The sequence below is a fragment of the Bidens hawaiensis genome, unplaced genomic scaffold (genome assembly GCF_021521415.1).
Source record: "Bidens hawaiensis isolate Kalapana, Puna unplaced genomic scaffold, B.hawaiensis_p1.1 tig00022249_1, whole genome shotgun sequence".
NCBI lineage: Eukaryota > Viridiplantae > Streptophyta > Magnoliopsida > Asterales > Asteraceae > Bidens > Bidens hawaiensis.
Genome location: NW_027493452.1, coordinates 323,791 through 347,257, shown reverse-complemented (window position 1 = coordinate 347,257; position 23,467 = coordinate 323,791). Strand labels below are relative to the sequence as shown.

The 23,467-nt window shown below is 34.9% G+C and overlaps 2 protein-coding genes across 2 annotated transcripts; both read left to right on the top strand.

The window, feature by feature from the left end:
- Positions 1 to 1,973: 1,973 nt before the first annotated feature.
- On the top strand, positions 1,974 to 14,468 carry LOC143565039 (zinc protease PQQL-like). The gene is made up of 21 exons (XM_077052141.1): positions 1,974 to 2,185; positions 3,308 to 3,554; positions 3,760 to 3,885; positions 4,341 to 4,478; positions 4,561 to 4,695; positions 4,818 to 5,075; positions 5,159 to 5,296; positions 5,381 to 5,450; positions 5,558 to 5,771; positions 5,891 to 5,996; positions 6,623 to 6,856; positions 6,963 to 7,127; positions 7,194 to 7,343; positions 7,440 to 7,531; positions 7,623 to 7,704; positions 9,830 to 9,913; positions 9,988 to 10,104; positions 10,177 to 10,287; positions 11,107 to 11,187; positions 13,416 to 13,586; positions 13,917 to 14,468. The coding sequence occupies exons 1-21, from the start codon at positions 1,974 to 1,976 to the stop codon at positions 13,992 to 13,994; spliced, it is 3,009 nt and encodes a 1,002-aa protein (XP_076908256.1). The 3' UTR covers positions 13,995 to 14,468.
- Positions 14,469 to 21,039: 6,571 nt separating this feature from the next.
- On the top strand, positions 21,040 to 21,989 carry LOC143565037 (large ribosomal subunit protein eL31-like). Its single transcript, XM_077052138.1, has 2 exons — positions 21,040 to 21,120; positions 21,553 to 21,989. The coding sequence occupies exons 1-2, from the start codon at positions 21,041 to 21,043 to the stop codon at positions 21,830 to 21,832; spliced, it is 360 nt and encodes a 119-aa protein (XP_076908253.1). The 5' UTR covers position 21,040; the 3' UTR covers positions 21,833 to 21,989.
- The last annotated feature ends 1,478 nt before the right edge of the window (positions 21,990 to 23,467 follow it).

Below are 23,467 nucleotides of genomic sequence, written 5' to 3'. Positions count from 1 at the left end.
TAATAAAGAAAGGGGGTTTGGTCCAACTTGGCGGGCCGGACTATTTGGCCCCCCTTTTGGGACCATTTGGCCCATTTTTCCTGATTTACGTGACCGAACGTGAAATGCCGAGTTCAAATTTATTTCGGGTTTGGTTTTTGGCGCGAAAAATGTATCGGGTACGACAAATAGTGCGAAAATGAGCGTTTTTCGGCCATTTTTGTGTAAATTTATAAAAACTTACTATTTGTTTGTAAAAATCAAAAGTATTTTCATGGATCACTTAAAACATCCCAATTAAGTGTTTTGTAAGTCTTTTTCGGCTTAACGGATGATACAATGCTTGTTTTGGAACTAACTTTTGCGTTTAACGTCATAGCGGGTGGTTAAACGAGTATGTTTTCATTTAACTGGTTTGCTATTATACTAAATCCATAATATCAATAAGTTGGCTTATATTAAACGTATATTACTTATAGATGCCCCCCGGAATATCCGGGTCACAAACAGACCCGTTCGGTTATTCGTTTGTTCATTATGCAACAAACGGTTAATCGCTTATTCGATAAACAATTACTAAGGCATACTCGATTTTGTCATGAATGTCACAATACAACATATTGATCCTCAATAAACAAGATTCTTATCTGCGCATTGCATCGCGCATGCTTAGCGAAGGCTCATCGTTTGCTTATTTCTTTGAATTTGTTGTTCTGCTTTTGCCAAAGCCTAACAATAAAACTATTGTTTTTTTAAGGAAATGCAAGTTTATTACAGAAGTGATCCAACATTTTTTAAGTATGCTAGATACAAAATATAACCAACTCCAGTTTAATTGTGTGGCTTCACAACAAAGATATTTGTTGCCACTATCTTCGGTTAGTGGATCTTGTATAGTTGTATCAAAGTACTCGGCCAGGTTTGGGTCATGGAAACACGCACCTCCTCACATTAGATCTAGGTGTAGATTTATAATAGCCCAAGTTTCGGATATACCATGTATCAGGATTTCTAAAACTTCTGAAATTAATATTAGAGTTCTTTACTGATGCTTGACGCTGATACCATAGATGTTAAACTTAAATAATGTAAAACATACTTAAAAAGGTGTAACTGAAAGATACTTTGAGACTATTTTGACACAAAGATAACTAAATGAGTTATAGTTGACAAAACTGGATATATTTCGGTGATTAAAGGCGAGGCCTCATGTTTTCCAACTTGTGAGCATTTAAGAAGTGCTCATATGCACACCACCAACATAATAACCATACACCACTCACACATTGTACACGTTGTGGTCATACATAGGGATGAGATCGGTACCGGTACCGAAAATCCCGGTCCCGAAATTTACAAATTCTTGGTAACGATACCGAATTTGCCCATCCCTAATCATACATATTGTATACATGACGATAATAGGTCAAACATGCCATATACATAGCAATAACGCATTACACAAGGTAGTATGCGATGTCATTTCAACACATCAAATTGGCCATAATGCTGTACAAACCGTATATAACGTTCTTGCTTGACCAAAATGAATAGTGAGACCTCACATTTTCCATTTTGCGCGTCTTAAATAAGTGTGCATATGCACACCACTAACACGATAACCACACACACTTACATATCATACACAGTCGTATAGTCACACATGTTGTATCCTTGACGATAACGAGTCATACACATGTTATACACCTACAAATAATGAATTTTCAAACGTTACTACACACGCAGCGCACAATGTTATACGCGCTGCTGGGCGCGAGACAACTCATACCCGTGACAAAGGCCTCAATAATATCATTTTACTGATGACTTGACGGATGTATATGTATTGTTAGTTGCTTGACCAAAACGAAAGAGAAAGCAGAGTGTGACGTGGCCATACTTGACTGCCATCATTCATTCATATAAAAACCAAAACCAAAACCAAAACCAAAGGGATCTTCTTCTCAATTCAAAATTGTGTAATTGTGCGTGAAATGTATTTGTTACCGGCAGAGACGTCATCGGAGATAGTGAAGAAGCACAGGTTTAGGTCACTCAAAATGGTGGACTTGAATTACGAACAACTGCTTTCCGACGTTCCCTACGGAGCGGACTACGGTAAGCTCGACAATGGACTCAATTACTACGTCCGGTTGAATTCCAAACCTAAAATGAGAGCCGCACTCGCACTCGCCGTCAAAGTCGGGTAAATTATTAACATTATTATTATTCGCATTACTCTTAATTAGCAATTGATCAATTGTACGGTAGAATTGTGAGGTTTCAGCACAAATTGGTGCATATCTGATGTGTTAGTTTCAATTTGTTTCCAGCAATATCTGTTGCTATAATTGTGTTTATAGCTTAGTTTTTACTTTAATTTGTGTTTATCTTATAGTTGCCAATAAGTTTTTAATGTGTATTTGCAAGGGAATAATGATGCAGCATAATGTTATTGACTTTTGGTTTCGGTTTGTATCCAGTAAGATTCGGTTATGCATTTGTTGAAAAAGTTATACCTGCAAGCCAGTTATGCAATGTGTTAACATAATATTTACTTAAAGATGCTTATCTTCTTTTGTGGTTTAAAAGCTGTGTTTGATTTATTTGTTGTTGGTTTCTCTAGTGAATGATTCAGTTAAGGCCTAATTCTACCATAGCTTTTTATGCATTTGAAAACAATGTTGTTGGTTGCTGTTTAAGTTACAAGTAAACTGTGATAGTTTAATGAGTTGGTTGGAAAAGTGTGAGGATGACAGTTAGCAGTCTAGTTGCTTTGGTTGATGGGCAGTAGCTGTCAAAACAAATGGTCTAAAGTATGGAAAATTTTAAAGGCATCCAAATAGGGAAAAGATGCATGTCACATGCACTTATGATTTACGACTTAGAAAAGACTGTTCTTAGCTGCTTTAGTCTATTGTTCAACTCTGCATATATCTCTGACTTCATGCATTCTCACCACATTAGCACTTACAATGATTAGGCAATTTAAAGAAACACAATATGAACTGCTACAAAAATCAAATGATGCTGGTTGACATATTACTTTATTGCGTGTTGGAAATCTGGCCCCAAACTCAAACACAAACACATGATATGAACAAACTCGTCTGACTCTTATTTATATTATTATGAAAAATAATGTTTATTAGTGTCGTGGCATATTAAACTTCTCTTCGGCATCACATCCAACATAAAAGTGTTAAAATTAGCACTAATTATTAATTTTTATGTATCGGTTACCAACTTGATTTAGATCCTCCACATCATTATTTCTTATTAGATAGATTTTTTTTTTATATAACTGATTATCTTAATACAATGACAGTTCAGTTTTGGAAGAGGAAGAAGAACGAGGAGTTGCCCACATAGTTGAACATCTTGCTTTCAGTGCCACTAAGAAGTACACAAATCATGATATTGTCAAATTTCTTGAAAGCATTGGAGCAGAGTTTGGTGCTTGTCAGAATGCTGTTACATCAGCTGATGAAACAGTTTATGAGCTGTTTGTTCCTGTTGACAAACCTGAGCTCTTATCTCAAGCTATTTCTGTCTTGGCAGAGTTTAGTTCAGAGGTAATATATATGTACTTTACAATATTATACTAGACTAGAGGGTATAACATTTTTACTCTATTTGTATCTTCTATCTGCAAATCTAGTCTTTACAAGAATACAAACAGATACAAATTTTGGTTGATTATAAGAATACATATATATGATTTAGATTATTAAATCATTGTTCTTTTCTTTCAGTGCTTCATATTTTTACTGTGTGCAGATTCGAGTATCAGCAGAGGATTTGGAAAAGGAAAGAGGTGCTGTTATGGAAGAGTACAGAGCAAACAGGAACGCCAATGGCAGAATGCAGGATGCACATTGGCTTTTGATGATGGAAGGCTCAAAGGTTAGTACTATTAACTGAAGAAGTCTCCTAATCTTTTTTTTATTTTTATTAATCTGCAATGAGATTATACACACACACATATTCATCTTTTTCCTCACATTAGTTATCATTAATTTGATGTTTCTTAAAATGATGGACAAACCTCACTGTGGTATGCACTAAAGCACTTTCATCAATAGCTTCTCATGGGCTCAGATATACTTTGAAATATTGAGATGCGCACATATGCATGTAGACAGATTAATAGATTTTTTCATGTATGAGCATTTTTCCTGTCATCTTTTATAGAACTAATATACTTTATTCACATGCTTGTTACTGCTGGGAGTTTTAGTATTTTTTTTCATTATATGGTAGTAAACTAGTAGTTGGTCATAGTTACATGTATTTCTTGCTCCAAGTGCTGTTTTTGGTTCATTATACGTTTTAAAAATTTTTTAATTCAACAATTGCAGTATGCTGAGCGCTTACCAATTGGATTGGAGAAAGTAATCCGGACTGTTTCTCCTGAGATTGTAAAACGATTCTACAAAAGGTGGTACCATTTGCAGAACATGGCTGTTATTGCTGTTGGAGACTTTTCTGATACGAAGGTCAGAATAATATAAATGCTTGCCTACAATTATCGCCATATGATATTAACAGTTGATCCCTTTCTCTCTTTCTTTCTAGCAGAGTGTTGTTGAATTAATAAAGACCCACTTTGGTAGTAAGGTTTCAGCCACTAATGACCTGGACGTACCTAGATTTTTAGTCCCATCTCACGAGGAGCCTCGTATTTCATGTTTTGTGGAATCTGAAGCCGCTGGGGTTAGTGTTCTACAGTCTCCAATGTAAAAATCTGTATATAGCTAATATAGATTTTGGTTATTGGTGTATGAGTAGCAATGCACATTTTATGTAAACATAGTTCCTTGTTCTACTTGTTGCAGTCAGCAGTCATGATCAGCTGCAAATCACCAGTAAATGAACTAAGAACCGTAAAGGATTACAGGGATTTACTTGTTGAAGCCATGTTTTATCACGCAATGAACCAACGGTTTTTTAAAATATCACGCAAGAAGGACCCGCCTTACTTTTCATGCTCTGTTGCTGCAGATGTTGTTGTTCAGCCAATTAAGGCCTTTATAATGACTTCATCTTGTAAAGAAAAAGGAACTCTTATTGCCTTGGAATCAATGCTAACAGAGGTTTGATTTTCATTTTCATCCTCAAGTGTCTTTTCACTAGTGTTTTTTTCTTCTGTTTGATTCACTGATGTATTTTCTTACAGATTGCTAGGGTACTGTTACATGGCTTTTCTGAGCGGGAAATATCTGTTGCGCATGCAACTATGATGTCTGAAATTGAATCTGCTTATTTGGAGCGTGACCAAGTGCAATCAACCAGTTTACGGGAGGAATACCTACATGTATTTCAGCAGTACCTTTGAATCAATATCTTCATATTTTGATTATTTTTTCCATTGTCTAATTCTTATCTTCCTACTTTTTAGCATTTTCTTCGTAATGAACCTGTTGTTGGGATCGAGTATGAGGCACAGCTTCAGAAAACTATATTACCTCGTAAGTTGTTAAATGTCATTAATTTCTGGTTTTGAATGCTCTTGCTATAAAGTTGTAGAGATTAGTAAAAAATGATGGCTTTGCTTTTTTACTTTTTGATGTTGTAGATATATCTGCATCTGAAGTATCCAAATATTCAGAGAATTTTCACACTACACACAGTTGTGTTATAAAGGCAATCGAGCCTCGAGCTGCTGCAACGGTGGACAATCTCAAAAGTGTCGTGCTAAAGATAAATTCTCTAGAAGAAGATGGCAGTATTTCTCCTTGGGATGAAGATCATATTCCAGAAGAGATTGTTACTTTAAAGCCAAACCCTGGGTATTCATGCAGAATACGTCTTAATTTATTTGCTAAGCGCTTGGTTCAGGTCGATGTTTGTCTGTCATTAATGATATTTTATGGTAACTTAACATCCTCCATCTTTTTTTCTGTTGCAGGAGTGTAGTGGAGGAGTCTGAATATTCAAACATTGGAGCAACTGAGCTGATCCTGTCAAATGGCATGCGTGTCTGCTATAAGTGCACAGACTTCCTTGAAGACCAGGTCTGTGTTCATGCTCCCAATATTAGTTGTAAGACTTACTATCTGCACATTTGTTATTAATTGAGACGGTAAGTACATTATACTTTTGAACCACGTCGGTAGTCTTAGCTTTTTCTTAAGGTATTACATGTTGGTACTTTGTATTAGCTGGATGCTATTTGTTATTACTCTCTTCAAGTGACATATATTGGTCAGTTGTGACACGTTTGTTATGTTTACTTTGTCGATGGACTGGCACCTGCATTTGCTCTTTAAAATTAACCAACTATCCTTAAATCCAGATCTTAATGATATGATAGTTAATAACAATTATATATAGTCGTGTTCATTTGTATGATAGTTTTCAACATTTTCAAAAAGTTATATCCAGTGCTTGTAGAGTTGTTTTGTGATTTGCCTCTTGCTACTAGAGTATTGTGATCACTTGTTTCAAATACAGGACAGTGACTAGTGTTGATCTTAAGCTCTTTATTTATATCCATAAAATATGCATCAACTATCAAATCTCTGCTTTCTAAAACACTCACACATTATAGCTGCAAATTAGATTTACATCACTGATTAACATGTTAGATTGCCTTTTTTCATGATGGTGTTTATGTGATTGATATGTTTGATTTGAACAGGTTTTATTCACAGGATACGCATATGGCGGTTTATCTGAACTTCCAGAAAGTGAATACATCTCATGTTCAATGGGGTCCACCATTGCTGGAGAAATTGGTGTATTCGGTTATAGACCATCAATACTGCTGGATATGCTTGCTGGTAAGAGAGCTGAAATTGGTACAAAGCTTGGAGCATACATGCGAACTTTCTATGGTGATTGCTCACCGACAGACTTGGAAACTGCTTTGCAGGTTTGTTTTAATAATCACAAATGCTACTAATTAATAAATTCTCCTGTTATAATAAGATCATCATTATAAAAAAATTTATTAACCTTTTCTTTATGCTTCCTGCCAGCTGGTCTACCAACTTTTTGCAACAGAAGTAATACCGGGTGAAGAAGACATTAAGATTGTGATGCAAATGTCAGAAGAGTCTGTTAATGCTCAGGAAAGAGACCCGTACACAGTCTTTGCAAATCGGGTGAGGGAGCTTAATTATGGGAACTCTTACTTTTTCAGAGTAAGTTTTAGTTTATTTAAGTTATGGTTTGTCAAGTACATCTAATGATTCTTTCTTTTCCCACAGCCAACAAGAATTAGTGACCTTCGAAAAGTCGACCCATTTAAAGCCTGTGAATATTTCAACAAATGTTTCAAGGACCCTTCAACATTCAGTGTTGTGATAGTTGGGAATATTGATCCTACTATTGCAAGGCCTTTGATATTACAATATTTGGTGAGTTGAAATGTTGGATAACATTTTTATTCTTTAACTTAGAACTTGGAAATATGATTTTGCCAATGTGAAATGTTTTCTGGACTTCTTATGCAGGGTGGAATTCCAAGACCATCGGAACCAATTCTAAAATACAACCGTGATGACCTCAAAGGCTTGCCATTTACTTTCCCTACTACCATAATTAGGTTTTTTTCCTTCTAAAAATATGCACTCGTAATGTTTTTTTTTCCTTTAATAACAACAAAATGTTAATCTAGTGTATGGTTTTGTTTGTAGAGAAGTTGTCCGTAGCCCCATGGTGGAAGCACAGTGTTCTGTCCAGTTGTGCTTCCCTGTCGAGTTAAAGAATGAGAAAATGGTACTTGCCTTATTTACCTTTTATTAGATATTGTGGCGATTTTGACCCATTCATTTACGACAAGTCGATTTTGGTTATGTTTATATCTAGTGGGTCCAACGGGTAAAATTAAAGAGAAAAATTAAAAAGAAAACAGGCCAAATAGGTTAAACGAGATAAAAGAAAGCCAGCACGTATTTTTAAGAGTTAATGTCCATTTTCGTCCCTGTGGTTTGCTACTTTCGCCACTTCAATCCAAAGTTTGAAATTTTGTCAATATAGTCCATATAATTTTAAACATTAGCCAATTACGTCCTCTAGTCTAACGGCATCCAACTATGCCATTAGTTTAAGGGGTATTTTTGTCTTTCTCCTGTTTATGTTTAGTTAATGACCAGTTTCGTCCCTGTGGTTTGATACTTTTGCTACTTCAGTCCAAAGTTTGAAAATTTTTCAATTTTATGTTTAAGTTATTGAGTTTTTTTTTTGTCTATAGCCCTTAAGACCATAATCCAAGCCCAAAACTATCGAGCATCGACCAAAACAGGTTTACGTTTACTCTGTCGATAACAATAATCATACCCCCCTCGTATTTAGTTTCTAGACATTTTCTAAACTCTCCTCCTTGGTGGAATTCATTGGTAAAGTGGTCAAGGTAATTCCCTAAAACCGTACTATACCGATAAAACTAAAATCGTTTCTTTGGTTAATGCATAATAGTTAAGGTTTAGAGATTAACATATTGTAGCAAACATCTTGGTCGAAATCACATCAGGAGGTCGAATATCTCGCATTTCCATGTTTGCTCAAGAAATCGATACACTAGATCGCATGTGTGTTCTTCAAATCGTGGTGGTGTTCTTGAATTCTTCATCATCATCATCATCGTACTTAGTATATCCCACCAATAGCAAAGCTATTGTAGGGTCTGAGGAGGGTAAGATGTAGACAGCCTTACCTCTACCCCATGGGGATAGAGAGGCTGCTTCCGGTGAGACCCCCGGCTCTATACTAGTTTTGCATCAAGCCTTGGACATAAGGCACATAGCACTCAATCATCGGGACGCTGGCTGATTGGTGCATGTACCCTTGTCTTTCGGCTATCAACGCCACCACATGATGCCTGATTAACCTTCCATCACTTTTAACGTTATTTTCACGAGATTAGTAAAATAACGTCAAAATTAGTGCAATTTTACTTTTGCCCACCCGAGGGTTCACACATATATACATTATATGCGCGCACCGCAAGCAAGGCACTCTTGAATTCTTCATATCGACTACAATTCTAGGGTTGAATTCGACGAATTCAAGAACAATACCACAATTTGAAGAACACACATGCGATTTAGTGCATCGATTTCTTGAGCAAACATGGAAATGCGGGATATTCGACCTCCTGATGTTGATTTCGACCCATATGTTTGCTACGATATGTTAATCTCTAAACCCTAACTATTATGCATTAATCAAAGAAACGATTTTAGTTTTTTTAGTATAGTTCGGTTTTAGGGAATTACCCTGACCACTTTACCAATGAATTCCATCATGGACTGAAGTAGCAAAAGTAGCAAAAAAAAAAAGAAAAAAAAACTGAACAAATAAAACATAAAATTGACAAATTTCAAACTTTGGACTAAAGTAGCAAAAGTATCAAACCACAGGGACAAAACTGATCATTAACTAAATATAAATAGGAGAAAGACAAAAATACCCCTAAAACTAACGGCATAGTTGGATGCCGTTAGACGGGGGGACGTAATTGGCTAATGTTTAAAACTATAAGGACTAAATTGGCAAAATTTCAAACTTTAGACTGAAGTGGCGAAAGTAGCAAACCACAGGGACGAAAATGGCTATTAACTCTATTTTTAATGCACAAAAGTTTTTACATCATTTATTACATTAAGTTATAAAATTACTGAAATAATCACTTTTGTAAATTATATTTGACAATTAACACATTAGTTACAAGTAAAAAATTTCAAAAAAATTTGGACGAAAGTGTTTTACGTCAACCCAACCTAACTTGATCTGGTCCAAAACTTACCTGTTTATACTCGTTACCCAACGGTTTGACCCACCCACTTTACACCTAACTTGTGACCTCTCTTGTTAAATGTTGTGATATCATTTTCCATGATAGATGGAGGACGTACACTTCATTGGGTTTTTGAGCAAGCTCATAGAAGCAAAAATAATTCAGGTTCTCCGTTTCAAACATGGACAGGTTTGTGCAACATTCCTTGGCCATAGTTAAATTAATTCCAAACATTGATTTCTGTTATGATGTCTGGCTACCAGATATACTCAGCTGGTGTTTCTGTTTTTCTTGGTGGTAACAAACCTTCACGTGTTGGTAATGCTCGTGGTGATATTAGTGTGAACTTTTCTTGCGATCCAGACGTCGCTCTAGCTCTGGTATGTTTGTTGGCATCTAGGTTGTCAAAAATCATTGTGATTTTTCTTAAGATGCTGCAAGTTTTTCTGCAGGTTGATCTTTCTTTAGATGAGATACTACGCCTTCAAGAGGAAGGGCCCTCGGATTCGGATATTTCAACAGTACTTGAGATTGAACAGCGAGCCCATGAAAACGGATTACAGGTGATTCTAATTCATATTGGTATCTGCTACTGATACTATCTTCATTTCACAAGAAGAAATGGCAGAACTGTTTTTTGGTCAACCGGATTTATCTTTGACTTGAATAGAAGATATCAAAACTTTATTACTTTAAGGGAAAGTTATGACATTTACATTATATCAAATTCCACAAGCAAACTTGATGCTTTTCATCTTTAGGAAAATCCATAGTAATCTACTAATTTAAGAGTGAAGCTAGCCTCTGCCTGTGGATGGACGGTTCAGTCTGTATGTTTATCTTCTAAAAGTAGCTTAAAGGGAAAACAAGAGGATGACAAACTAGGTTATTAGTAGATGTGCCAGTTTTAACCCATTATATACAAATGAGTCGAGCTGGGCTATATTCTATTTGTAATGAATCAAATGGGTTAAGGTAAAGATTAGCCTAAAAAGGAAATGGGTCTAGCGTGTCAAACAGATTGGAAGTCATCTCAAATGCATAGACTTTTTTAGTATGCTTTATTATAAAATGTGTAGATTAATATTATAAAAAAAACAGTTCTATACTTGTATAATCATATTTAACATATTATATATTTGTACAATGAATAATAATAATAAGACAATGTTTGCCCCGCCCAACCAACCCTGACATGCACTAAATGGTATGCATTTTGACCCGCAATCTGACCCGTCCATTTTGCCACCCTTATATTATCAATTTTAAGCCTAAGCAGACATGGGTTCTAGAACTTTTGCTTGTTTCCTCAAGTACAGAAACTCACTTCCTCTTATGGTTGTTGAAACTGAATATATGCATTGCTAAACGTGCTTGTCCAGGAGAATTATTGGTGGCTTGATCGGATATTGCACAGTTATCAATCTAGGATCTATTCTGGGGATGTTGGCGCCTCTTTTGCGGTGTGTTTGTGTTTACACTGTCTAATCGATGTTGCTTATGTGGTGCTTGAAATAATTTGTTTGTTTATTGTTTATCTGAATTTGAAACACACCTACATTTTTATCCCTGAAATGCCCAAGTTCGTTGCTTGCTAAAAGTGAAAAGTTGTCAATTTGAACTTAAATGCATAGATGAAATGAATTTGCTTATGATGTATTGCAATTTATAGAATTGCAGTTGACACTTAAATGAATAATCTGATACCGAATCCACGGCTTTACTCAAATGGCTCAAGAACAATTGATCATAATCAAAATAACCCGAACCAAAATACTCGGTAGACAAGCTTCACACTTAAAAGTCTTTTATTAAACATAAATCAACTGATTAAACAATAAACCTAATAGCCCTATTTATACTAAACAAGAAAAGGATAAAACATGGAATTTGAAATTTGAACTAATAATAAAAGATATTAAAAATCTAAATTCAAATAAGGAGATATCCTATATCATACTCCCCGTCTTTGAAAAAAACTCGTCCTCGAGTTTGCCTCCAGACCAAAGCCACCAGGGTCGAATGGAATATTTACCCGATTTTTGTTTATCACCATCATAACCCGCCTAAACATGCTAACTTGACAGTTTGTCTCGTCCCACTCTGAACCTATACCACCTGGGTCGAAAGGAGTGCTAAATTGTGACCCGTTAACAATTGTTGGCCAACTAATAATATTCAATTCATGAAGTTTATTTTGCAGCCCCATGTCATCAATATTGGGAGGCCCACCTTTAGCAATAGAATATGGACTTTGTTGAAAAATAGGCTTCTCACCGAGAGCTTCAATTCCATTTTCAAAAAACCTATCCACCACATGCGTACCATGATCATGCATGCAAATAACCTTATCACATTCCAAAATACTTTTCTTTTGAATGCTTATTCCCTTTTCAAACTCCTCATTTACATTAATTTGAAATCCCGACGATCATGGGTCAACAAGCAAATGATCCATTGGATCTTTTTGTGAGAAAGATGGACCGCCAATGCTGGCCAGCGGAATACCAATTCCCACCATAGAAGCACCACCATCTTCAGCAAGCAAACTTTTGAAAGCCACTTCATCATCATCAACACTTACGTTTCTTTTGAAATACATGCAATCCTCGCCATCTTCATTTTGCTCGGCCTCTTGAACGGTATTACCAATCAAAGCCATACGCACCAGCAGGCACTCTTCTTCATCAGGGCTAAACTCTTCATCGTATTGGGGTTCTTCATCTGGCAGGAAGTCCTGGCCAGATTCATGTTCATAGATCGGTTCATTAAACCGAGGGTCGGGATGGTCGAAAGGATGCTCCTCTTCCTCGTTCACATCATCCCAGACGATAGTTCCCGATTTGGTTTCCTTAACACGCATCTCCCGTTGTAACTCAAGATCTCGAACTCGTTGGCGGAGCCGTTTGATCTCTTGCTTTATTTCAAGATCACGGACTCGTCGATTGAGTTGTTTGATCTCGTAATCCCATGGGTAGGGACAGACACCATCGCTGCCTCGGGCGGCGAATCTGCGAGTAGGTAGTCGATCTTCTCCACGGGCACGTGAACCACCAATGTTCTTGTCGATGCCTCGGTCGGCGACTCTTCGAACAAGAAAACACTCGCCTCCACGTAGAGCCATTTGAACAACCAAAGCTCTGATACCAAATGATACCGAATCCACGGCTTTACTCAAATGGCTCAAGAACAATTGATCATAATCAAAATAACCCGAACCGAAATACTCGGTAGACAAGCTTCACACTTAAAGTCTTTTATTAAACATAAATCAACTGATTAAACAATAAACCTAATAGCCCTATTTATACTAAACAAGAAAAGGATAAAACATGGAATTTAAAATTTGAACTAATAATAAAAGATATTAAAAATCTAAATTCAAATAAGGAGATATCCTATATCATAATCTGCATGAATTTACTGTATTTTCCAGTTTTAAGCCTGGTTGGTTGAGGAATGTGTTCTTGCATACTGCATGTGTCTTGTTTTGAATGAATTTTCTGTACAAGTTCCAGTAAGATATTGCATGCATATCACAGATTCAACTTTTCATATTCAAATATAACATAAAAGTTGCAATTATATATCCAGTGTCTGGCATAATATTCTGTTAAACAAGTTCCATCCTTCTTTGGGAAGTTTGAAATCAAGATTTCATACTAATAATTAATGATATTTTGTTATGCAGGTTCAAGATGACAGTCGCTCAGATGTTAGAAAAATCTTAACACCATTGACAGCTCAGCAAGCACTGCAGAAGATTTTACCTTTCCCTTGCAAAAGACAGTACACAGAAGTGATTTTGATGCCTCAGGATTCTCGTTTTCCATTGCTAAAGTCAATCGTCACCAATGCAAAGGTCAGTTATAAAATGTTACCATGCTAGCTATGTTATGTGTCCACAGACCAAGTTTTATTTAACTTCGTATGCAGTCCTTCGGTTTTTTCGTCTATTAATAATGTCGAACTAGAAGGGGAAACTTAGACCTATTTACTTAATGGGTTGATTATAGGTTTTTTTTATTGAGAAAATGAAAAGATATTTTAGCCAAGTAAATCTATATGCTAAAAAAGTATTGGGGTTAATTTGGTAGCAAGCTTAAAACATCAGAAAATGCCTACTAGTGGGTTGAATTGTGGCTCCATTTATTTAAACTTTATTGACAAACAATTCATTTTGCGGTTGCAGGTTCAGTTTGGATTTGCTGGTCTGATTGTTTTGGCTTTCTGCATCTGGAGATATTCACGAACTTCATCAAAATCATGAGTCACTGTTTTGAGTGCTTGCTCGAACCTAGAAATTTTGAACGTTAATTGGCCATCTGGAAATTAGATAAAAGATACATGGCAGACTTCTAGAGGTGATCTTGCCACTAGATTTATGAAAAAAAAAATGTTTTAGTGAATATGTTAGTGATTATTTACTATATTCAAATCCCTTGGTGCTAGGAGATTATTCAAATTCCGAGACTTGAAGCTATTGCTTGTTGATTTTGTTATTTGATGTTTATAGACTTTATTCATTGTCATTACTTTAAATGAAATGTAGCCTGATTGTTCATCACCACAAAGCTAATCGATTGTGGTTCAGGACCAAGCCCCCAAATGAGCTGTGACCAGTCCTAAGCCTTCCACTTACAGGGTTTGCTAAATAGTTTTGTGTCAGGCACTCACGCTTCAAAGCGGCTGTGCGCTTGGACCTGGACCAGTTAGGCCATCTCTGCTGGCATTCACAATGTGTGCATCTCCAACACTGTATGGCCTTCGGCTTTTATTTCATTGACCATTTGACACATGGTTTTGTATAATGTTAGTCTAGTATAGTATAGTATGACTAGTTAATTTGGTACTATTAGTGACTTAATTACCAAGACGACACGTAGCTATGAACGGAACCCCAAGTGCGGCTTCCACTTAACGCTGCCCTCCCAGATGCAGTGGCCACATCAACCACGGATTGGTTACGAACGTAGCATTGTAAGAAAGTAAATGAATGCGAAAGAGAAAAAATGTAGATATAAACCGGTTAGGAAGTTGTTCTAAAGTGTATGTAAATGCTTTCTAACACCTTATTTTATTAAAATAAATCTTTTTAGTGCTATTTTAATTTTTTATTTTATTATATGAATCATGTTTCCTTCTGTTATTTTTTGAATTAAGAAAATACGTGTAAACGAAAAGATGTTGGTGACTAGATAAAAAAAATGAAGTGTGAAGTGTGTATGATTCATGCCACACGGTATGTGCGTGCGGGGCGGGCGGGGGGGGGGGGCATCTCTCTGGTGTAGTAGAAAGTAAAAACCAATCCTTTATATAAGTCACTAGCTTTTGAACCCGTGTATTATACAAAATTTGTTAAATACTTAAATGATAAGAAAATAAGGTTTGCTATTTGAAAGAAATGAACAAAATTAAAGGTAAAAAATAAATGAAATATATTGTACAAACAATAAGAAGTCTAGAATCTTAAATTTATAAATTTGATAAAAAAAAATTTTTATATACAACATTTGTTATTTTATCACAAGTATTTGAATCTTCATCCAATATAAACAAATTTAAACCATGTATGTTGTTACCCTGAATAATGCAACATATAATGTTAACGAGAAAAAACTGGACATCGAAGGAACAAACAACCTTAAAAAAATATTGTTCTTTATTATTTTCTACTTGTTTTTCATATTTCTAATTGTTTGATCTTCAATCAATATGCTACTTTCAATTTCGTGGTTATGACACATCGTTACTATATTTATGACTCAATTGCCAAAATTGATTTGGCACATAACCCATTGAAAACTAGTATGAATGAAATAAAATATTAGAATATTATAATGGTAAATTGACTATTTAATAACCCAATTGTCAAAATGTTTTCAATACATAACCTATAGATAGTACGGATTAAAGAGAATAGAGATTAGAAATTAAGATTTAATGTGGTTATGACACATCATCATCATTATTTTTGTTTATTAGTAGAGTAAGATAAGATAAAATGTTAATGGTATGTTTGACAAAACTAGCTGGTGGCTGGTAGCTGGAAGCTGGAAGCTGTTGTTTTTAGATATATTTAGGTGTTTCGCAGAGTAGCTGGAGCTTTTAATAAATGTATAAAATGACCAAAATAGACATAATTAAAAAACAATAATATTAAATATACTTATTTTGAAAGGAATATTTAAGTAATTAAAATACTAAAAGCTTGTAGCTCTTTCTAAACGCTACTAGTTGGAGCTTTAAGCTTTTCCTCATGACCTAAAAGCTTCAAGTTTCTTCCAACCAAACAAAGCTTTTAATTAAGTATGAGTTTTTTCTTAAAAGCTTGAAGCTTGAAGCCCCTAAAAGCTCCTTGCCAAACATATATGTCACAAAATGATGTAGTAATTGTGTTTTCATATGTCTAGTTTATATTTTATTTAAGGTTTTCTTCCGCTTAATAATGTAGTAATTGTGTTTTCATATGTTTATATTTTATTTAAGTTTTCTTCCGCTTTTCGTTCCATACACTTATCATGTTCTTCATCTTTTCACATGTCTTCAAATTTCCGTAATCTATTATTCAAATAGATAAAAAAAAATTTGACTAATCAAAGTCAAAACAATGTTAGTTTTATAGGTATTTTATCATATACTAATTATTAATTTGGGCATGCAACAACATTTTGGGATCTTAAACAATGTATTCGTAGGATGACGATGATCATCAATCAAAACATGTGATGTGAATGGATACGAGGACCCATTTGAATATGCAAAGAAAACAAAAAAGACGTATCAACTAAGCTTCATCTTCCATCATCAAAATATACATTTCACTAAACATCCAATGCACAACAAAGTGTGGGCGGGCAAATAATTGAACTTCTAATTTCGTGAGGATACCATGCTTTATGAATTTGTTTGATTATTTTTCTCTTAAACAAATGTTATAACTGAAAAAAAAACATATTACCACGTATGCAATGCGTCATGCGGATCTATCAACATGTTTTGACAAGTTCTTGGTTCTACAAATATATTAGACGTCGTTCTATCTATCAATGACACCATTCAACCTAACTATGCATGGTGGGACATTGATATTGTGAATAATTCTTTAAACTATGTTACCTTTTATACAATAAAATACATATATGACATGACTTCATAACTTATTTGCAACTACTCATCCATATATGATATATGTGTTAAAAGTTAGCTTTCTTGTTGCAATACTAAACAAACAAAAACTTGATAGTAAAGTTAAAACAAGTATCAAAGTACATGAAATTAGACTATGTGAAGGATATCTACTTTAGTTATGTTACTCAACCTTAATCATGAAAATAATGTCTTAACAACTTCTACTTTTAGTAAGAGACTATTACACCGACGATTTCTATTCATGTCTATGATATACTTTTATTCGTTGACTCCATTCACTATTGTCGATATACTTTTCTCTCATAGTTGTTAATAACACATCAAGGTCCCACCATAAAAATAATTCCAAATTCCAATTGACCATTAGATAGGATATACCTAACTATCATCCTCCATGATTCTCTTGGTTTCTATCCTCCCTCCTTGTCACTAATGGCAAAAGAATCTAAGCAAACTCTCTCCAACTTTATTTATTTAAATTGCATCATTTGTTACCTTATTCTTCCACCTTATTTATTCATCACCAATATATTCCATGGTGCAACTACAATCGCTTTTGAGGATGAAATAAAGATGCTCAGATGGGTCAGTTGGCTGTCGATGATCTAAATGGTTGTTAAAAAAAGGAGCATTTACATATATTCTTTTGCTAAGTTTCCTTATTACATATTTACCCATCCTTAAAAATCAATTACATATTTCCTCTCCCTAAATCACACATATTACATATCTTCCCATTTCATTAAAATTAACTAATTAAATGACTATTTTATCCTTAGTGACATAATTAAATAAGTATTTACATATATCTCCTTCCTAATTAAATATATCCCCATCTCCGGAGACCAGCATCATAGTCACATAACCACGTTTTTTATATGTGGGGTAGAATTTTGACGTCTCCGGTGAGGGGTGAGGTTGGGTAGAGGGAGACGGCGGGATTCAGAGGGAAAGAGTGGTGGTAGTCATTTATGGCGGTTATGAAATAGCCGGAAAAATCGAGCTTGCCGAAAGTAAGTTGGGGAAGATGATTTGATAGCGTGGGTTTAACTCTATAATTACTAATTTAACTTTGTTTTTTTAATTAATTTATTAATGGTTAGAGTATGGGTAACTTGGTAATTTGATATGATAAAGGGAAATATGCAATTGTTTGTTAAGGTGTGGGGAAGTATGTAATTAAGGGTGTTAAGCAAGGAGAAATATATAAAAAAAATTTTAAAAAATAATATTATAAACGAATCCTCTTAACTTTCACAAAAGTGAAAAGTTATCGGCAAATTTTGTTAAAATCAAAACTAAATTTTTGCTATTGAATTTGTTAAAAAATTCACTTTCACCTCATATTTATTAGGGACATTTGTCTATTTTCCCTTCCTAAATTTTAAAATTACATATTTCTTCAAACTATGCTTAAAGAGCATTGTACATTTTGCATTAAAAATTTCTACTATGAGGAAATATGTAATTTTAAATGGTTAGGAATGGGAAATATGTAAAAATTCCTATTTAATAATTCCAAGTTTTAACATTATTAAAAGTTTGTTTTGAGAATTAGAGAAAAAAAAAAGATTATTAAACCCTAGATCGACCATAGAAGTGCACAAACCGGGTTTTTTTAAAGAATCGAAACCGGTTTTGGGTATGGTCAACAAAAGTCAAAACCGGGTCATGTAGGAACTGGTTTTGGGTATAGTCGAGTATTTGACCGGGCTTTTCAGGTTTTTTCCGAGTTCCAGGTAAGTGGGTCTGGGTCGGGTCAGGTTTTGACGGGGTAAAGGTGGAAGGACAAGGGTGGCAAAACAAACCCAAACGGGTTGTTTTGGGTCAATTTGGATAACTTTTAAAATTGAGATGGGTCAGGATGGATCAAAAGAATTTTGTAAGAATATCAGGATGAGTTGGATAGATGCTAATGACTTTTGGTTATAGGTTAGAATGGGGGAAAGTTATCATACAAATAGAATTACTGTACTAATCATGCGAACTGAAGAAAATATGAAAAAAGTGGGGGGTGGCAATTTTGTAATTTAAATCAAATCTAAATAAACACAAAATAGACTCGGTGATCGTTTATCTGGGTGTTGCGTCATGTTGCGATCAATCAAAGATAGCTTGCTAATGAAATCAAAGTTTTCTAAATCATTGATTGCTTAATTGAACCTGCGAATCACACTAATCAAGCAATTGATGCTGCTAAAATAATCAGGTAGAATTAGAAGATCGCATAATACTCTATAGTAGTTACGTAACTACTCTAGAGTAATTGTTTAATAATAAATAGAGTAATACATATTTATTTAACTAGCGTAATTATGAAATCACATATTTTGAATCTGATGAAGTTTTGAGAACGTATTTACATAATCACTCTACTTATAAAAACAATTACTCTAGTTATATATTTAGTCTCAATATTTAGTAATAATTAATCTACTTATAAAAATAATTACTCTAGTTATGAAATAATTACTCTAGTTATATGTTTAATTATAATATCCAGTTACATAATTACTCTAGTTATGACTATAATTACTCTACTTGTAACATTTTATCTATTCAGGCAAATCAATAATACTCTACGATGAAAGAACTGATGAATATAAAATAAAAACAAACGGGTTAGTTCAGTTGAAATTGAGGTTTGTTATTTAAATTGATCAACATATGTTATTTCAATTGATTGATTTAGTTGATTTCACATAAACCCTTTAAAAAAGTTCATGCTATGTTTTTTAATATCAAATTTCTATTTTAATTGAATCATATAATTCAATTGATTCATCAAACAATGGGTTTCTAGTGGATGATACATAGAAGCCATGTGGAAACGATGGAGAAATTAGAGAAGGAAAGGTCAATTACTATAGATTTTGCGAAGGAAACATGGGAACGACGATCTGCAGATGAAGGATGAAAGAATCCTTTAATTACAAAATTGCCGTCTAATTCTTTGATTCGCATGATTAGTATGGTATTTTTATTTGTATTTGATCCATCTCCTATATAGGTTATGGGTTTGTTTATGGGTTAGAATGGACTAAAACAAGCTTTATTCAATTTTATTTCAAACAAAACCCACGGAACCGAATAGAAACTGAGAAATAAAAACCGAAACCATTGAAACCGAACATATACCAAAACCGACCGAAATGAAGAAAAGCAAAACCGAAGCGAAAAAAAACCTGAAAGAATAGAACCTGAACCGAGACAAAACCAAGGTTTTTTTTTTTTTTTTTATGAACGAGGTAGACGGGGAAAATATTTTAGTTATTTTACTTTTTGCGTTTTCAATTTATATTTTGATTTATTATTTTTTTATTAATTTTTTTGAATATTTTTTTGAGTGGTTTAGAAACCTTTTGTATTTTAACTTTTATTTAGTTCAAGATGGGTTAACTTTACCCATCTTGACCCATACCCATTCTAAACCGAATAAAACCGAGAAATCAAAACCGAACAAAAACCGAAAACATTGAAACCAAATAGATACCGAAACGAAAAAAAAGCAAAAATGAACCGAAAAAACAGAACCTGAACCGAGACGAAACCGAGGTTTTTTTTTTAAATAAAAAAAGAAGACGGTAGGAGAGACATTTTAGTTATATTAGTTTTTTGTGTTTTTGATTTATATTTTGAGTTATTAATTTTTTTAAGAGGTTTTTGAAACCCTTTGCATTTTAATCTTTACTTGGGTCAAAATGGATTGACTTTACCCATGCCCATCCTAACCCTCTATTTTAAAAATCCATTATGCCCCAAACGCATTCTAACCCATCATCCAAATCCAACCCAACCCAACCCAACTCACTCATATTGCCACCTCTAGGTGGAACCAGTTCTGGCAGGACTGGTTCGGCAGTTCCGGAGAGAAACCCAACACCAGGTACACCCGTCACCATACCATAAGAACAATTGTGTTTGGGCCTTGAGGCTTTTACTTCGGGCCAATAGGTTCCGATTGAAGCCCAAAAGATAAGGAAACCCTAGCGGGTTGAGATTAAGATTAGGGTTTTTATTATTGTTCCCACATCTCAGCATTTCAACGCCTCTTTCTCTTCAACTCAGGTAGGGTAGGTGCCTTCAACATCTATCTCTTGTATCTTAATCACACATAGTTACTTATTATTCTGTATTAATAATGTATTTTGGGGCAGGTAAGTAATGGAGAAAACTAAAGGAAGAAAACAAGAGGTTGTCACCAGGGAGTACACCATCAACCTCCACAAACGCCTCCATGGATGGTAGTAACACATTTATCTTGTATTCTTTTAATCTATTACTGATGTTGATTTTTATGTGTTTCATTCTTATACAAAGCCTTATTTTAATTGATGTTTGCGTTTCTGTTAGTTATTAATCCCACACTATTGAATATTTTGTAATGTTTCAACACTTTTTTATAGTTGCCTTGTTTTTGTATTTGTAATTTTCAAGAGATTACTGCACATATCGGCTCAAGTTTAGACAACTAAACTGTAATTAGTTTGTGTTGTTTCTAGTTTTTTTGTTTTAAGTTTGATCGACCTGTGTGTTTGTTTGTTTGTTTGTTCGTACTTTTGCATTCATTATACATGAGTTGTATTTGGTTTGTACTTAATTAGCTAGATGTTATAGACTAAAATATTCAACTGTTTTTTACTTTCTAAAGCTTTACTTTATGTTATCTTTTGAAGCACATTCAAGAAGAAGGCACCAAAGGCCATTAAGGAGATCAAGAAGTTTGCACAGAATGCAATGGGAACGACTGATGTGAGAGTTGATGTGAAGCTCAACAAGTTCGTATGGAGCCGAGGGATCAGAAGCGTTCCAAGGAGAGTTAGGGTTAGGATTGCAAGAAAGAGGAACGATGATGAGGATGCCAAGGAAGAACTGTACTCGCTCGTCACTGTTGCAGAGATCCCAACCGAAGGACTCAAGGGGCTTGGTACCAAGATCATTGATGATGAAGATTGATTTATCAAATCAAATCTTTTTGAAACTTCAGGCAGAGTTTAGTTTCTTATCTTTATTTTTTGTTTGGATGCTATAACATTTACTGTTTTCTATTTGATGGATGGTTATGGTTATTGGTCTTTACTTGAAAAGAGTTGGAATGCATTGTGTTTTTGGATTTGTTTGTGCATATCACAGATTAAAGAATGCTATTTTGACTCTTTTAAACAATGGAACCACCTCAAAGTTAAATTGATCATAGAAGCAAAGAGAAAAATTGACCTTTAAAATTGTTGCCACCGAGCAATAGTTGCATCAAGATTCTTGTTAGTTAGCAAAAGTTGTGTAAAGGGTCTTTTAAAAGGAATGCTGATGCTGTAATGGAGTTCCGGTTTAAGGCGGATGGATTGTCCCTGATTCACCTCTTTCGCTACCATTTTTTTTCGATTTGCACCTGCTTTCTTCCATTTTATTATTTGTTTCTTTTCCACAACCCTCCAAATTGGTGTGGGATTTTTGCTTGGGATGCTTTTGCCTTGGTAACGACTACCATGGAGCGATTGTCCTGCCTGGCTTCCGGTATTGATAGGTATCGCGCTCGTCTGAGCCCGCTCATTCTACCTATCGTGAGAGCAATAAGGTCTTGTAAGGTATCTGGGATTGTGCATTTGTGCCTGTGAACATAGTTAAATCTGTCATGTTTATGTGGATATTGTATTTTTAAGACTCCTCGTTATGGGCGGTATGAGGGTTGTATTGGGGCAGTTTTGGAAGTGAACGCCGCCGCACCAAGGGCGGTATTGTAGGGGCGTTCCCAGGGAAGACCGGCGGTATGGGGTGTTTTTGTGGGCCCCTCTACTTTTCACTCTCTTTCTCATACATATAATGAGGCTTTAAACCACAGCGGGATGTTATGAAAAAGGGCTTCGAAGCCTCGTTTCCTACATGACAATGATGTGAAGGGGCTTTAAAGCCACTCCGTAGTGAACACCCTAAGGCAGGCTTTAATAATCACAAAAATCAAAGTGTGTTAATATATTGCTACATGCTTTCATATCTATAGTGGTAAATTTAACACTGATCAGTACAAAAGTGTGCAACTAGGCATTGTAATACTGTATGGATATCAGCTAATACATGTTCTAAATTCACTTAAGAGAATGGGAAGCCTCTCATACAAAATGTAGATGAGTGATTTGACATTGTAGTTATGTATGGGTTGCAGCTAACCTCCATGCTCTAAAATCTAAATGCACATGCACCTGAGTATAGGGCGCCTCCCACACAGTATGCGCCTATGTGGGCGAGTGGTTGATAAAAGCAGTCAACTTTAAAAGAACTAAAGTAAGACCAACTACAAGGGTAATGCTTTTCATTATGTCATTTTATGATATAATATAACTAACACTACTTAATCATCCAATAGAAAATTTGAATCTTGAATTAACATGACTTGGCATATTCGAATCCTCTAAAACTTCAAATTCATTAACGCACTTAGGGGGTGTTTGGTACAGAGAAAAAGAATGGGAAGAAATGGATATAGAAATGGGAGAGAAATGGAATTGGAGAGAAATAGAAATGGGTGGAGAATTGACAATCATTTCCTTTGTTTGGTACAATAGAGAAATGGGTGGAGAAACGGGAGCAGAGACG

Excerpts from the sequence above, each read along its gene's own strand:
- LOC143565039 (XM_077052141.1), top strand. The coding sequence starts at position 1,974 with ATGTATTTGTTACCGGCAGAGACGTCATCGGAGATAGTGAAGAAGCAC. Across the intron at positions 4,479-4,560 it reads GAGACTTTTCTGATACGAAG|AGTGTTGTTGAATTAATAAA; the intron begins GTCAGAATAATA and ends TCTTTCTAGCAG. Across the intron at positions 5,076-5,158 it reads TGGAATCAATGCTAACAGAG|ATTGCTAGGGTACTGTTACA; the intron begins GTTTGATTTTCA and ends ATTTTCTTACAG.
- LOC143565037 (XM_077052138.1), top strand. The coding sequence starts at position 21,041 with ATGGAGAAAACTAAAGGAAGAAAACAAGAGGTTGTCACCAGGGAGTAC. Across the intron at positions 21,121-21,552 it reads CACAAACGCCTCCATGGATG|CACATTCAAGAAGAAGGCAC; the intron begins GTAGTAACACAT and ends TATCTTTTGAAG.